Source organism: Pteronotus mesoamericanus, unplaced genomic scaffold (assembly GCF_021234165.1).
Source record: "Pteronotus mesoamericanus isolate MK-2021 breed Mesoamerican mustached bat unplaced genomic scaffold, CSHL_Meso_final scaffold_636, whole genome shotgun sequence".
NCBI classification, from domain to species: Eukaryota; Metazoa; Chordata; class Mammalia; order Chiroptera; family Mormoopidae; genus Pteronotus; species Pteronotus mesoamericanus.
In genome coordinates this window covers 2,887,662-2,905,201 of record NW_026555324.1, presented here as the reverse complement: position 1 = coordinate 2,905,201, position 17,540 = coordinate 2,887,662, and the positions used below count along the sequence as shown (strand labels likewise).

The 17,540-nt window shown below is 45.4% G+C and overlaps 1 protein-coding gene and 1 pseudogene across 1 annotated transcript in view; one reads left to right on the top strand and one right to left on the bottom strand.

Moving 5' to 3' along the window:
* LDLR (low density lipoprotein receptor) overlaps positions 1–7,022 on the bottom strand; it is a 33,181-nt gene extending 26,159 nt beyond the window's left edge. The window contains exon 1 of the mRNA XM_054561992.1: positions 6,854–7,022. Within this exon, the coding sequence (XP_054417967.1) occupies positions 6,854–7,022 (169 nt within the window). The remainder of the gene's footprint in view (positions 1–6,853) is intronic.
* On the top strand, positions 700–837 carry LOC129061590 (uncharacterized; annotated as a pseudogene).
* Positions 7,023–17,540: the final 10,518 nt, after the last annotated feature.

Genomic DNA, 17,540 nt, shown 5'->3' with positions numbered 1-17,540 from the left:
AAGCATCAGTTTTCAGGATTGCCTGCAACCCAGGCACATGCTCTGATTGGGAATCAAAATGGCAACCCTTCGCTTTGCGGGACGATGCACAACCAACTGAGCCACATGGGTCAGGGATGTTTTTATTGATTGAGAGAGAGAGAGAGAGAGAGAGAGAGAGAGAAACATTGGTCAGCTGCCTTCAGCACTTGCTCTGACTGGGGGATTGAACCTGCAATTGAACCTAGATATGTATTCTGACCAGGGATCGAACCCGCAACCTTTTTGGTGCACAGGACATTGTTCCAACCGAGCCACTCAACCAGGGCATAAAAATTACTTTTTAAAACATAACATTTTACTTAATTTTTACTCATTTACTTACACTATGTATGTATTTGAGCTCTCAAATATGTGGACAGAGGGAGAAATCTGATCTGGCATTCCTGGCAAAGGAATCCGTGGAAGGGAGTCTTTTCGTGTCTACTTTGATGGTATCCCTAGCACTTCTGTGCTGGATTTGAGAGGCAGGGTATGAGTTGGTTAGACACACCCGGGTATAAATGGCTCTGTGCCACTTAACTAGACGGATTTGGGCAACTGACTTAATCCTTCTGGATCTCAGTTTGCTTGTCTGTAAAATAAGTGAGAAGCTTGGTCCCTATTTGTAAGAGAATGTTGTGAGGATTAGAGATCGGATCAAAAAAAGAGCCCTATGCAAAGATTAGGGCTCTTTCAGAGATCACTTCTATAGTTTATGACTAGAGAAGTTTCTCTGAACATGTGGAGCACCCGAAACCATGAGGAGGAGGCACAGCATCAAAATAAAAGTAAAAATAAAAATAAAAATAGAGTGCTGCCCAGGTGCTGACATGATAAACTCAGCTTAAAAACAGGGGGGTGATGTGTTCATCCAATGGGACAGGACTTTGCAATAAAAAAGGACAAATAGCTGATAAACGTGTCAACACAGATGACTTGCTGAACATTTTGTTCAAGGGTATGTACTCTGCATTTATGTGAAGTTCTAGTTCAGGCAAAACAAATCCATTATAGGACTCTGATTAGCAGTTCCCTCGGGGTGGGGGAGTAATTAAATTAGAGAAAGGGGCACAAGAAAACTCTGGGAAGCTAGGAATAGCCTGTACCAAATAGGAGATGATTACATGGAAACAGATGTTGATAAAAACTCACTGAACTGTCGTTCACTTAATATCTGGCCATTTTATTGTATGTTAATTATACCACAGTTAAAAAAATAAATAAAACCTCTGGGTCTTCAAAGTTCGATTCCAATGCTCCTGCCAAAGATTAGGAAACTACTCTGGTGAGAACAGGAGAGATATAAGGGGGCCCCAAAGGAAAATAGAGGCGATAAAGAGATAAACAGAAAGAGTGATTTGAAGAATCAACAGAACTTGGAAAGTGTGACTTACAAGGCCCAGGTGACAAAGAGCCGAGTAGGAGATGAGAGAGGGCATTGGTGAATAGGGAAGGGAGTGAGTTGAGCTCTGGAATCTGCTGTCAGGCACTAATAACTGTATTGCCCAACCACGGATCATAACAGGATGTCTCTTCTGGAGATGCCTCTGCAATACACCCCGGTGACTCACAACTGAATCATAATGGTAATCACGCCGAAAGGAGGAAATGTCGCTTCTTCCTGCTCTTGGCACACAGGGTGGACAAAAAGCAACTGGAATTTGAGGAATCTCAGGGAAAAAAACCCAAAAACCTAAAAAGGAAGTTCTGGCAAGAGGCCCTGGTAATAAGGGTCTTGGAGGAGGAGCATCTGTCATCCCCGACAGCCCCTGCGCTCAAAGCTTTGGTTATGGCGGACGAAAGAACGCCCAAACCTGTGGAGAATTTTTGTAGGAGTTTATTTGAGCCAAACTGACAAGTGTCAGGAAGTGAGATCTTAAATGCTCTGCAGAATTGATGGTTTTGCATTTTCTTTTATGAATTTGAGGTCAAGGAGAGAACGGAAGGGAAATTATGTGAAGGTGGAAGAGAGCAAGATGAGAATTGGACTACAGGACAGTCAAGTTTCTGTGCTTTCCTGAGGGTGGTTACAGCTTACTTCAAAGGTGTGCTAACCTAGACGCCCAGAAAACAGTGGACAGGGCTTGCTTAAGACAAAGATAGGCCTTTTACTAAAGAAGTTTCCCTTCCGAGGTGTGACTACCCACCATGGCCTGCTCGGAATTAATGGTCAGAACATCCTGTGAGTTTACTTTCTATGGAACTACTTTTTCATCCATACTGCTAATGCTCTTGCTGCCCCACTTTGGCACAAGGACCTATCTTACAAACAAGAGGTGCCACTGGAAATACTAATATCTTAAGGCCCTTTAAAGAGGTATAAAGATAGCCCTGGCTGGTGTGGCTCAGTGGATGGAGTACTGGCCTGTGATTCCCAGTCAGGGCACATGCCTGGGTTGTGGGCCAGGTCTCCAGTAGTTGGCATGCGAGAGGCAACCACACACTGATGTCTCTCTCCCTCTTTCTCTATCCCTTCCCTTCTCTCTAAAAAAAACAAAACAAAAATACTTTAAAAAAAAGAAGTATAACGATAAAAAACAATAAACCCCTTTCCTGGACATCAAGCTTTCACCTGGTAACAGTACTCCCAGTATTTGCTAGTTACAGATAGCCAAAGACCTCACCAACAATAAAACCCCACTATTACCTATTTCTATCAGAGCAGGTCATTCAACAGCTGGTCATCAGTCCCAGGCAATGTTTGAAAAGCGGATGGATTTTATTGTTATAGGTGCAGCCAGACAGCAGTTGGCTGCGAAGTCAGTCCCAGGGTCTTGCTGGTGTGGGTGGCAATCAGAAACAGGGAGCACTAATTAACAGCACTGTCAGATGGGTGTCCCCACCGCAGACAGGACCATCCAGAATAAGGGGACAGAACTAGTTCTGTTCTAAACACCACAGCAAGAAGGAACCCTGCATCTGTCTTGTTTCCTCCCCATGGCAGAAGGAAGGTTTAGGTTTCCCTTGTCAGTTTCATTTAAATTTCAGCAAAAACAAAAGGGAGTACACACTTCCTTATCTCCTCCTGCTGGGAATGCCTAAAATTATATAAACATTGACTCCACCCCTACCCCCACCCCAAATATCTCAAATTCTAGACCTTAAACCTCTCCTGTTATGAGTGACAAATCAGAAACCTAGTTATCAAAACAGAAAAGGAGAATACGCATTTCTGCTTTTTCTCCAGCACACAAATGAGGTAGTAAATAAACGCCTTTGATGTTTGCTGTCCCATGCTACTTTTGGACAAGAAACCGGCTACTTACTAAACCTGACAAGCTCAAGGGAGGCCAGCATGGTGGGCTTACAAACTCAGAGACTGAAATTAACCACATAGGGTGGTCTAAACATAAAAACTCCTAACTAAAAGTGGGTCATGGTGGGTAGTCGCATCCTAGGCCTGTAGCTTGCTTGATAAAGATCAGTTTTTACCTTAAGGGAACTTGTGTACTGTCCTTTTGCATCTAAGATAACATAGCTCTGAAAAATCAGAGTAATCTTTTCCAGACCTCTTGGGGCACAACTTCTGCACCACAGCATGAGATCACAGAACCCTTCATTGTTATCTTGTTCCCTGAACTATGTTTTATAAATGTTTGTTGTTAACTATCCTGTACCCACCTATGTGAAAGAAGTATGTGTCTCTCCGGTTTACTCCTTATCCAGTCTCAGATATTTCCCCCACTTTGCTTTTTCCTGCTCCCTTAATCCACCAATGGATTTCATGTAACCCTCCTTATACTTCCTACTTTGATTCTAATATATAAAATAAGCTGCAAAACTGCAATTTTCCAGAACATTTTTTCAATCTGTTGAGATTTTGCTTCCCAACAATTGCCATCATTTTGGCTCAAATGATCACATGAAAATGTTCTGCAGCTTTGGACATTTCTCACATCAAAGAAAGCTGTGGTAAGAGACATCAAAACTGTAGATAGAATCATTTCCTAGAAAAAAGAAATGGCTGGAGCTAATAGTCTCAGCTGAAAATGAATGAGAATTCAATTTACCAGTGCTGTTTTCCAAACTTGGATGCCAAGGTGTTTTCCCCAGGAATGATCTCAACAATAGATTTTGCTGTCAGCAATTTTGGGGAGTGGGGAGTGTTCACTGCTGGTTACTTCCGCAGTGTCTTAGCAACAAATGGTCACTTGCTTGACAGCTGGGCAAAGTGTGGGTGTTATTAATGTACTTAACATGGAATGTGAACAGACCATCAAAGCACCCAATAACAAAGGTCCCTAGAATTTAATCTTATCAGGGGAGGAAACCTACAGATAGAGCAGGACTAACCTGGGAAGAAAGAATGAGGCACATAATCCCCTTAAAGGTTTGCAATCTCAGAAAAGCTCTCCCTATCTTTTTCCATTGTTGCCCTGGAGGAAGTTGCTAAAGCAGCTACAGCTCTTAACAGGATACTGTGTTTTCTCTGAGTTTGAGTGTATCTTTCACATACTTGATACTTCACACACAACCATTACACAGAGGTAGATGTCAACAAAAAAACATCTCCCTCTTTGTGTCCTTTCATGCTATGACCTTTGACCAAACTCTCTGCCCTTAGTAAGCATATCAGATCCTTCTAGTTAATGAGTATCTGTGTTCCTTAAAATCTAAACATAAACACTTTTGTTAGTAATAACCAGGATGACCATCAGATGAATAATGCTAGTATGGACCACTAGGATGCATGGCCCCTGGAACTACTGCACTCTTTGTCCCTTGTTCTTATCAATCATTAGTACCTGAGTTATAATATTAAAAAAGGTATAGTAACAGGAGTCTTTAGCAGAGAATACCTTGCACAGATCTGCTGGGTTGTCTCTTTCACTCTGACCCAATTTCCCTGCAAGTAAATAGATTCTGTGATATTCTATGGAATTGCCTGCTTTGTCGATCTTAAGATACCTTTTCCTTACAGCAGCCATTACACCTTTGTTCCATTGTCGGACAGCTGTCAAGGGATTCTGATCTGCCTGCAGTCGATTCTGGCTACTTTCATTTCCAAAGGAAACGGACAAGAAATCCTCCCACCCCACCTGAAATGCTTTGAAGGCAGACAAGGAGCAAGCTGGAGCAACCAGGGCTGCTACAGCATCGTGTTTGCACTGGAGAGAGGTAGCTGCCAGTTCCTAGGGGTCTGGGGAAAACATTAGGACTCAGATGGCCAAGGGGCACGTTTGTGACATGTTCTGGGCTGGCCAAACAAGGACGACCTCGAAGACAAAGCGGGGATGAAGGCCTTGAGAACAGGAGATACATCAGATCCCCAGCCACACAGTGGGAGAGAAAACTAAAAAGCAAGGAACACATCTTGCTCAAGATTTTACTGCCATTATTTCCTCCTGGGGAACGAGTCCATCCGCGTGTGAAATCCAGGTTAATCAAGTGTCTCTTGACCAAGCCATGCTCCCTCCACTTCACAATTGGTGGCTGAATTATTACACTAGTCCTCTGAGGTGTCTGCAACCTATTGGTGCCTCCCTTTCTCCCCTCCCATCGGTAATCCCTGTGTCCCAGGTAGGGATCCCAAGAGTTCAACACTTCCTGCAATCCTGCTAGTCAAGTAACCCCGATCCTTTTATGGGTTGAGTTGGCTGTACGTAGTAAAAAAAACTATGTTCATCTATTATCCGGCAAGGTCAAATGCCTCTGGCAGCTCATTTAAAGCCACTCGAGATCCTGTACCAACTAGCATCTTGCCCAAATCTAAATCTGAAACCCCCTAAAGTGAAAAATCGTCACACAGACAGTTCAACTGAACCCACTTGGAGCCTGTGAACAAACAACGCAACTCCGAGGGTCCGTCGGGTGTCACATCCTCCCAGTCCCCGCCCCGCCCCTAATTGCCATTCCCGTTCGACCGAGGAGGGGCGGGCGTTTCTTAGGAAACGTTTCCGCTTCAGAATGAATCCAGCCCCTGAAGGTGGCCCAGAGGTACTTCTATGCCGTGTCCCAGGCGGGAGAAGCGAGGGCGGCCTTGAAGACAAAGTAGGGGCGAAGGCCTGGGCACAAATCAAGGAGGAAACCGCGGCCTTCGCCGTGGGGAACTAGGCGCTCGGCGGGCCCCCCGTCCATGCTCCAAGAGGCGGCTGCAGGGGTCCGGGGAGCGTCGTCTCCTTTGTGATAGCAAACCAGGACCCGAGCGAGAGATTCCGGCCGCCTCACTCAGAACGAGGTGCGGCGCGAATCCTGCGCAAGCCCCGCCCCACACCGCGCGCCTCTACAGTCACCGCCTCCCATAGGCCAAAGGGAGAGGCTCGCAGCTCGCCTGTTTGAATCACGCCCAATGGAAGCTCGGGGGCGGAACGGAGGGCGGGGTGGGGGGCGTTGGCCGTGGGCAGAAGTGCGCAGGCAGTGAATGGATAGGATTCCTTCCGCTCGGCTCCGAGAGCTAGCGGCACCCTCGAGCAGCACAAAGTCGACTTGGCCGCCTCGGTAACTCCTCCCTGCGGGCGTGCTCGGGGAAGCACTCACAGGGACTTCTAGGCTGAGCAGCCGAGCTAAGGGTGACCCTCGCTCATAGAATAACTGTGGGAGGGGGGGGTCCTGCTTCCCCACTGCTGGAGATCCCGTGCCTGGGTCCGCGGGAGACAAGGGGAATCCCCATTCGACGGGACTTAAGGGGAAAGCCGCATCCCGTTTCCTCTGCCTCCCCAAACTCTCGCGCCCCTTGGTGTTCTCCCCAGCTGTTTTGGAGGACTTTGTGCCATTGTCCCACGTCTCCCAAAGATGGAGTGGTTTTTCCCTGCCCTCTTCAAAAAATTACTGAGGGGCTGCTGGAATTCGGGGGGCTCACCCATCCCGCGCGGGGGCCTGGGGCCAGCCTTACCTGCAGCCCCCCCCGCGGCAAGGAGCAGGGCAACCAACCAGCACAGCCTCATGCTCTCAGCAACGGCCTGGCCCAGGCTGCTGTCCCCTGTTCGCAGTGTCCCCGCTGGAACCTTGGGCTTCGCGCAGCCGGACGGCGACTGCACGCGGGCCCCGGTCTTTTGCAGCATTTCAATGTGAGGTTTCTCGTAAGGGGAGGAGTTTGCAGTGGGGTGATTTTCAAATATCTTCACCTCGAGGCGAGAGGAGGAGTTTCGAACGGCTGATGTGACAAGGGCCCCTTAACCCGTGAAGCCCTGACTGGGATTCCGGCGCTTTCCCAGGCCGCGCCAGGCCGCGCTCCTTGCTTTGTCGAATTTAGGCCGCCCGTGAAGAGCTGAGCCTCAAACTGGGAATGCGTCTCCCGAAAGATCGCCTTTAAATTTCCCTCAACTTCTCATTGCTACGTTTCTCTTTGGTGTCCAAATATTAACTGTCTTTCCAAAACGTCTAATTGTCTAATGGCAATCTCCTCTCTGCCTCAAAAGGGAAAACTAAAAATTTCCCCCCTCCTTTCTATACTTGCCTTTTCCTTTCTAGGAATTGTATATATACAATTTACACTTAGAGTTTAACTAAGTGTAGTCCTATATAGTTTTTTTAGATGGTTCTTTCAAATCGCAGTAAAAATGGTATTCAATGAGGCGTTTAAATAAAATCCTTACAGAAGTACAACCCAAAACTGATTTTGTCTTGTGGGATCCATCACTTGGATGAATTTTGAGCAAAAACATCTGTAAAATCAACTGACCCAAAACCTGGAGTCTGGACATAAATATTGATATATCCTTTTAGGAGGACATGAACCAACAGGCTGCTTCCTCTCCCCAAAGAAAAATCACAACAAAGCGGGGCTTTTCAGGGTTGAACCTGACTGCCGAACCCACAGAGGGCTGATGGGACAGCAGCTTTTGGGGTTTGTGCAGTTGCAGTGGCCCCTTGCCAAAAAGGCCCACAAAAGCACCTGGCAGCCTTGGAGGGCTCCCCCAGGAAGACGCAGAGTTCTCTGGGGTTTACAAACAGCTTGGCAGGGCACACTAAGCTGTCAGCGTGCTTATGGGAAACCCATGAGAGAAGGCAGAAGAGAGGCCAAAAGGGGACAACTGAACCCTCAGAAAAAAAAAGTGAGAAATACAGAGGAAGAGGTGTATAAGCAGAGTGGCATGTAAGAGCCCCAACTCTGGAATCAGACCTCGGGTGAATGAGTTAGCTTACACAACCTCGAAAGGGAAGAAAATAATGCCCTCTTCCCTTATTTGGCAGGTTCAGTGTCACTGTCTAATGAGATAACTAGCAATCACCTGGGCAAATTTACAAGGGTAAGCAAGTTCTGGGAGTTGTTGCAACGTTTATGAATGTGCCACCATTAAACTCCATTCCTTATACCATATGCTACTTTTTTCTTTTTTTCCAGGACCATAGGTTTGATGCCCCTTCAGGAAAATTACAAGACATACATGCTCTGTTTCTTCTGGGAAAGCGCTGGAATCCCAGGCAGGGTTTCAGGGCTGTTGTAAGCCCAGGTTCCTCTTACCCATCTGATGGTAAGAAGGCCCTTTCTTCTCAAGAGGCCTGGAAAGAGTGATCAGGAAGAAGCTTTCTTCCAGAGAGGAACTTAGCTTACTATGTTTCCAGACTTGGTCCTACATAGATGTAAGAGCAGACCTAAAAAAGGACCACAAAAGCTCTGAAAAGAGCATTCCTGGGGTGCGAAGGCCAGCTCTCCCCAAGTGTCCCTTTGACCTGCCTGTAGAAATCCTAAGGCCTCTTCTGTTTCTAACACCACACATGGACAGGTATTGCCCAGAGGACAGGGCCATGCTGATTATGGTAAAATCTCTACTTCTTCCTCTTGGAGGCTTCATTGTTTTTCTGCAATTAACTCAGAGGTTATTGTATTAGGGGGGGTGTGTGTGTGTGTGTGCGTGCTTCATTGTTTTTTGCAATTAACTCAGAGGTTATTGTATTAGGATGTGTGTGTGTGTGTGTGCTTCATTGTTTTTCTGCAATTAACTCAGAGGTTATTATATTAGGGTGTGTGTGTGTGTGTGTGTGTGCGCGCGCGCGCGCATGCAGTGACTGGAGCCTCACCTGGCATAATAAACTTCGTATATGGGTTTGCTTTTGTTTTCTTTATTTCTTTTTTTAAATGGCTGTCTGTGCTGCAGCTCTATTATTTTCTTCTTCTCTTCAGGGAAGACTTTCTTTCTCCTAGGTACTTAAAAGTAATCTGCATGGTATCCACTTCCTTTGAAAGTTCCTGGGCTTGCTCTAGCTGAGTAGCTGGTTAGAGTGTCATCCGGATACACCAAGGTTGCAGGTTCAATCCCCAGTCAGGGCATATACAGTCAACCAATGAATGCATAAATAAGTGTTTGTATAAATGCATAAATGCACAAATAAAAAGAAACAAACCAATGTTTCTTTTTTTTTTTTTCCCCCTCTTTCCTTCTCTCACTCTAAAAGCAATAAAATAAAAACTGAAATGAAAAAAAGTTTCTGGGCTTCCAAAGCCATCTAAGACAACCCAGGCTAGGCTGTTTCCTCACCCTAATGGATAGCTCGCCTGTCCTGGTCTCACCTCTCCAATTCACCACACAGCTCACAGTACAATAGGTCTCCACCCGAGGGAGCCTGGCCTTTCGGCAGAGGTGAACCACGGCAGATACCATCTGGCCTTTGGCCTAGCAATCAGAAGAGAGAGGAGTAAGCAACCACAGGTATCTTCGGCTTTCCTACGTGCAATTAAAGACTGGCCGTGACTTTGTTGACATCAGTTTATCTCCATTACCCACGTGAGGGTAGAGACTATGGCTTATCTCCAGCGCCTGCCTGTAGTAGAGGTTAAATAAGTGCAAATAAGAGAAAGTACCATGGGCTGCAACATCAAGGATGTGCTGTTTCTGAATTCCACTCTCCTTGGGATTTTCATAATTCAGAATTCAAATTTTGTCCTGGGCTATCAGTCTTTCAAATAGAACACCAGACTCAAAAACAAACCTGTATTGAGAACACAGAGAGAGCCCTGAGTTAGGAGATGGGAGAGATTCAAAACTGAGCAGGATACCACCTTGTCCTCAAGGACTTCAGGGGAGAGAACAAGGCAGAATGTGCAGAGGCCGCTTCTAGTATGAAAAAAAGTGTATGCAGTTAGTTCAAATAATTGAAAACATTACTGTGGTTCAAAAGTAAAAAGAGACAAGGGATGGAGACAGGCAGCTGGGGCAGAGAGGATGCACTGCAAGACAGCGGCTGTCAGACCGGGAGGTTCCACGTTTGTGTGCGGATAAACCGGAGGAACAGCTGGGGAGCAAGACAGAGCAATCCAGGGCTGCAGTGCGGGAAAAGAAAGCCTCAAAACCTCTGGAGGTGAAAACCTGCGGGGGAAGTGGCAGTGAAAGAGTCCATTGGAGAGACCCACAGGGTCCTAGAATAGACACAGACCCATCCACCTGAGAATCAGCACTAGAAGGGCCCAATTTGCTTGTGGGTAGCGGGGGAAGCAACTGGCGTTGTTCCCTCTCGGACCCCACCTTCACATACAGCATCAAAACCCAGCAATCTGGGCTGCCCCACCCTAGTGAATGCCTAAGGTTCCGCCCCTTCCAACAAAACAGGCAAGCTGAAACAAAGAAATATGGCCCAAAATGAAAGAACAGATCAAAGCTCCAAAAATAGAACTAAGCGATGGACAGATAGCCAACCTGTCAGATGCACAGTTCAAAACACTGCTAATCTGGATGCTCACTGAATTGGCTGAGTATGGTTGCAAGATGGAGGAAAAAGTGAAGGCTACGCAAAGTGAAATAAAGAAGAATATACAGGCAACCAACAGTAGAGGGAAGAAAACGGACTCAAATCAATGATTCGGAGCAGAAGGAAGAGATAAACATTCAACCAGAACAGAATGAAGAAACAAATTCAAAAAAATGAGGAGAGGTTTAGGAACCTTGGGACAAGTTTAAATGATCCAACATTTGAATCATAGGGGTGCCAGAAGGGGAAGAGAAAGAGCAAGAAATTGAAAACTTATTTGAAAAAATAATGAGAACTTCCCCTATCTGGTGAAGGAAATAGACTCCCAGGAGACCCAGGAAGCTCAGAGAGTCCCAAAAAAGTTGGACCCAAGGAAGCACACACCAAGGCACATCATAATTACATTATTCAAGATTAAAGCTAATGAGAGAATCTTAAAAGCAGCAAGAGAAAAGGAGACAGTTACCTACAAAGGAGTTCCCATAAGACTATCAGCTGATTTCTCAAAAGAAACCTTGCAGGCCAGAAGGGGCTGGCAAGAAGTATTCAAAGCCATGAAAGGCAAGGACCTACATCCAAGATGACTCTATCCAGCAAAGCTATCATTTAGAATGGAAGGGCAGATAAAGTGCTTCCCAGATAAGGTAAAATTAAAGGAGCTCATCATCACCAAGCCCTTATTATATGAAATGTTAAAGGGACTTACCTAAGAAAATGAAGATCAAACACTATAAACTGTAAAATGACAACAAACAACTATCAACAACTGACCCTAAAAAAAGCAAAAATGCAAATAAACTAAGCAAACAACTAGAACAGGAACAGAATCACAGAAATGGAGATCAGAGAGGGGAGGAGAATGGGGGAAAGGGTACAGGGAATAAGAAGCATAATTGGTAGGCACAAGGGGGAGGTTAAGAATAGTATAGGAAATGGAGAAGCCAAAGAACTTAAATGTTCAACTCATAGACATGATCTAAGGCGGGGGAATGCTGGGGGGCTAGGGGGTGCAGGGCAAAGGGGATAAAGGGGAGAAAAAATGGGACAACTGTAATAGCATCATCAATAAAATATATATATTACAAAAAAGAAAAAAATACAAAAAAACATTTTCACCATAGGCTAATTGGTATAAACAAGAGTTAAGCTCCCACAGCAGCTCATCAACTTACAACAAAACAATGTTATTTGAGGAGCTGCTGTATTTACTCATAATAATCATCTTCTAAGTGGAAGCCTGGCAATCAAAGCTTAAGTCAGGTACTTACATTACAAAAAAGAAGAAAAACTGACTGTGAGGTTTTATACCACATCATTTCTCTAAGGAAGATATGAAAATGGCCAATAAGCCCATTAAAAGATATTAAAAATCACTATCATTAGGGAAATGTAAATCCAAGTTACAATGAGATGCTCCTTCATACTCTTTAAGATGGCCATTATTTAAAAAATAAATAAAAGAAAAGAAATGTTGGTGAGGGTGTAGAAAAATTGGAACCCCCATGCATTGCTGGTAGTAATACAAAATGCCACAGCCACTTTGGAGGACAGTTCAGCAATTTCTTACAAAAGTAAACATACTCTTATCATATGATCCGGTAATCTCACTACTTGGTATTTACCCAAATGAGCTGAACACTTATGTTCATATAAAAGCCTGTCCGTGCAGAACTTATGTCCACACAAAACCAAAAAAGTTCACAATTGCCAAAACAGGGAAGCCACCAAAATGTCCTTCAGAAGATAAATGGATAAAGAAATTGTGGTACACCTAGACAATGAAATATTTAGTCAGAACTAAAAAGGTGAGTTAGCAAGCCATAAGAAGATATGAGGGAACCTTAAATGCCTATTACCAAGTGAAAGCAGCCACTCTGAGAAATCTACATGCTGTCTATTTCCACTAGACGACATTCACAATCTGGAAAGGCAAAACTACGGAGTCAGTTAATAGATGAGTGCTTGCCAGGGGCTGGAGGGAGGGATGAATAGATGGAACACAAGATTTTTAGGACAATGAAAATATTCTATGTGATACTATAATCATGGATACATGTCATTACACATTCACACAATTGCCCAAATCCAAAGTACATGCAGCACAGGGTGAACCCTAATGTAAAATGTGGACTCTGGGTGATAATGAGGTGTCAATGCAGGTGGATAGATGGTAACAAATGTCTCATTATGGCTGGGGATGTGGCTAGTGGGGGTTGTGTTGGGAAAGATGGTACAGTGACCCCCGTTATCAGCAGAGGGTAGGCTACACAAGACCCCCACTGGATGCCTGAAACAGCGGATAGTACAAACCCTATATCTAGAGTTATTTTTCTAAACATTTATACCCATGATAAAGTTTATAATTAGGCACAGTAAAAGAGTAACAAGAATAATAATAAAATAGAACAATTAAACAATATATTGTAATACAGTTATGTGAATGCGTCCTTTCTCAAAATATCTTGTACTGTAGTCGCTCTGCTTGTGATGATTTGAGGTGATAAGATGTCTGTGTGATGAGATCATTTGCAGGGTGAGGCATGACAGCAACACTAGCACCATTCACAATTTCACGGACAGACCGTTCCTTCTTACCATAGCTCTTAAAACCTCGGCATCTGATTTTGTTCTCTTTCAATTAAGCCTAGAACTTTCACCTTTTCACTAAAAGGAAGTACTTTGCAGCTTCTTTTTGACATATCCAAATTGCCAGCATCACTACTCTTGCACTTTGGGGCCATTATTTAGTAAAACAAAGATGACTTGAACACAAGCTTTCTGATACCTCTACAGTCAATCTGATAACCAGATGACCACTAAGTGATTAAGGGGCAGGGAGCGCCCCCAGCGTGGAGATGCTGGACAAAGGGGTGATTCACATCTGGCTGGACGGAGCAGGGCAGCGCCAAATTTCATTACGCCACTCAGAACGGTCCACAGTTTTTTAAAAATATTTTTAAAATTTATTTTTAGAGAGAGGAAGGGAGGTTAGAAAGAGAGGGAGAAAAACATCACTGTGTGGTTGCCTCTAACACGACCCCTACTGGGGACCTGACCCACAACCCAGGCATGTGCCCTGACTGGGAATCGTACCGACAGCTCTTTGGTTTGCAGGTCGGCATACAATCCATTGAGACACACCAGCCAGGACAGAACAGCCCCCAATTTAAAAGGCTTACACGGTTTACCCCTAAAATTGTCCACTTGATATTGGCTGCTAGTAACTGAAATTGAGTTCAGTGAAACCACGGGTAATGGGGGAACCACTGTACACGGGTAATCGCTGCTGACCACACAATTTTGCTCTGAATCTGAAACTGTTTTAAAAATAAAGTCTACTTTAACAAATGAGGTAAAAAAAGTCTAAAAGGTGAACCTGGCAAGAAACGTCTTCCCACTCCAGGCCCCTAGTCCCCCCCCACCCCACCCCCACCCATTAGGACTGCTACAGTTTCAAGTGAATCCTGCTAGATACATTTTAAGCATATACAAGGAAGTAAGCATGCCATGGTCCCCGCCTTTTTTTCTTCTGGGAAGTGCAGCGCCTGTGCACCCTGTTCTACATCCTCTGCTTTCACTGCATAGTGCCTCCTAAAGAACGCCTCAGGGGGAGGCGGCCTCCGGATCAGAGCACCAGTGGCGGGTTTCAGCAGGAAGGGAGTGCTGCGGGGGAGGAGGGGAGAGATGTTAGCGGAGGGGCGGGGGGGGGGCGGTGTGTGTGTGGAATGGGAGGTGGTGGAAATAAAATTGGGAAAGATACCAGAGGCCTTGGCATGCACCTCGCACGAAGGAGACTATTTTGGGGGAAGTGAGAAGCCTTTGAGGCCATCAAGGCTGCGAGTAGCAGGATCGAAGTGGTGAATTTGGCAGGTTACTCATTAGCTAAGTCATGGGAAGGGAAAGGGAGAGTGACAAGAGGCCTGGGCAAGAGTTGGGGTGGAGGCAGGGAGAGCAGGAAAGAGAGGGAAGTTCGCAAGTCTTGGGTTATTAATCCACATCAACCCTGAAATGAAAAGTTCAGCATGAATGGTCCTCACCTTGTCATGGTTGATAAAATATTTCCATGTGAAATGCACTGCTTACAGACTGCTCCCTGGTAGAGAATTTCCTCAACGGTTTTGAGATACCTGGAATGATCTGGAAGGTCCGGGAAAGCTTTGGAGGTAAGGGAAGTCTGGCTGGAAGTGGGAGGAGTCAGCACTCCATCTTGATTAAAACGATGCTGTGACCTTGGACAAATCACTTCTCCTTTCTGGGCCTCCCTTTCCTCCTATTTATTCCTCATTCAACAAACCTTTCCTGAGTCTCTACTCTATTTCAGGAATGTTCTAGATGTTGAGGACGCAACAGAAACAAAACAAAGCTCCCACCCTTTCTGGCGCTGACATTCCTCCAGTTGGGAGGCAGGCAGGAGACCAACCGGCAGGACGGTTTTGGGTAACCAAGTTCATGATAACACGAAGAGGAGTGATTGGTGTGAGAGGGGCCTATTTTATGAGTTTTTAATTGAGATATAACTTACATGCAATAAAGGGTACAAGCCTCAGGTATTCTGCCCCAGAAATTTGTTTTATATTATCACAGCTCATAGCCACCCGCTGGAGCAAGGCAGAGAATATCGGCAGCTTCCCTCACGCCAGCGGGCTGACCTTAGTGGAAAGGAAAGGAGGGCTCTCTGAGGATGGAGACATTTCAGGTAACACCAGGGCAACACAATGGACCTGCGAAGGGCACTGTGGGCAGAGGAAAAAGCAGGTGCCAGGTACCTGGGGTGGGACTGAGATCAGAACATCCCAGCAGAAGGGAGGCCAGTGTGGCTGGATGGAGCGCGCCGGGGCAGGTATGGGCAGGCACGTGACAGGGACGGGTGGTGCAGCACCTTGTGGGCAGCAGGGAGGACTTTGGCTTTTGCCCCAACTAAGGTGGGAGCCATGGAAGGTTCTGAGCGCAGGAGGGATGGGACCTGACTCAGTGCCCACGGCCGCAGCCCCCAAGGCACAGCCCTCCTCCCCCACAGGCCGCTCTTATGCCACTGCCAGGAACCTGTCGGAACGCTGGGAGGAAAAGCCTGTCCGAAATTTCTGAAGGGGCCCACGGACCTGTGCAGGCTCTTCTCATTCTCTACCTTAGGACGCATGGTGACTCTGCTGTCCCGCCTGGAATCCCAAGCTCTTTCCCTCTGGTTTGAACTGACGCAACCCTTCGTTTTGGGTGCAGGCGCGGCTGGACTCGCTAGAGCCTGCAACTGGAGCGCTCTCCTGTTCTTTCCTAATTAAAAAAAATTAACTAATAATTGTGGCAAAACGGACATAACAAAATTTACCAGTTAACAATTTTAAGCAGACAGTTCAGTGGCATTAAGCACGTTCACGCTGCTGTGCAGCCGCCACCATCAGCCGCCTCCAGAACTTTTCCATCCTCCTAAACTGAAACTTTATCTTCATCAAACACTAACTCTCCCTTCCTCCCCCTCCCCCTGCCCCTGGCTCCCACCGTCTACTTTCTGTCTCTATGAATCTGACTCCTCCAGGGACCTCATATAAGTAGAGTCATACAGTATTTGTCCTTTTGTGTCTGGCTTAATTTCACTTACTGTCTTCAAGATTCATTCATGTGATAGCATGTGCCAGAACTTTCTTCTTTTAAAAAGCTGGATAATATTCCACTGTGTGGCTCCACCCCATTTTGTTTATACATTCATCTATCAATGGACATTTCGGTTGCTTCTCCCTTTTGGCTGTTTCGAATACTGATGTGGACATGGGTGTGTATCCCTCTTTCAGTCCCTGTTTCCAATTCTTTTGGGCATTTATTCAGACGGGAAATTGCTGGATCATATGGTAATTTTATTTTTAATTGTTTGTGGACACTTTACACTGTTTTGCGCGGCAGCTACAGCATTTCACATTCTTTTTCTTTTTTATTTATAGAATTCCAATCCTGTTTCAGGCTACAATGTGCCCAGTTAAAAATACTTTTCCCAGCAGATGACATGATACTGTATATAGAGAACCTTAAAGAGTCTACCATAAGACTGCTAGAACTGATCAATGAATTCAGTAAAGTAGCAGGATACTAATATCCAGAAATTAGTCGCATTTTTTACACCAATAATAAACTATCAGAAAGGGAGACTAAGAAAACAATCCTATTTACAACTGCACTTAAAAAAAACAAAACACACCTAGAAATAAAGTCAACCAAGGATGTGAAAGACCTATACTCAGAAAATTATAAAACACTGAAGAAAGAAATTTAAGAAGATACAAATAAGTGGAAGCATATACTGTGTTCATGAATAAGAAGAATTAACATGATTGAAATGTTCATACTACCCAAAGCAATTTATAGATTGAGGGTGACAGAGCAATGGGGGTATCTTCTTATTTACCACCCCTAGGGGAGGGCCTTCCAAGAGGGAAGCACCCAGAGAGTCAGAAAGAGAACCAAGGCATGGAGTCCTGAACTTTTGGCTAGATCTGAGCACCTAGATCCAGCCATGCCTGAAGGCACCCCTCAGATTTTTCCAGTTACGTGTGCCAGTATATTCCCATTTTTGCATCAGCCACTTTGGGTTGAATTTCTGTCACAATCAACTGAAGCCCCTGCCAGATATGACAAACTCTTATCCTCGAAAGCTCAGCTCAAGTGTCACCTCCTCCCCAAAGCCCCACCAGCCTTCACTCCCTCATTGGTGGCCTGACCGTTCCTCCTGTGCTCTGCCATGATGGCCCTATGCAGCAATAGGGCCACTACACCGGGAACTGCTTGAGAGCAGAGACCTCGTTCTCATTCACGGCAGCCTCCCCAGCTAGCAAATGGTGCTCAATAAGCAATAAATGAATGAATGAATGATAAATGCGATGCTTCCTTAAGAAACCTTAGTAGAAAGC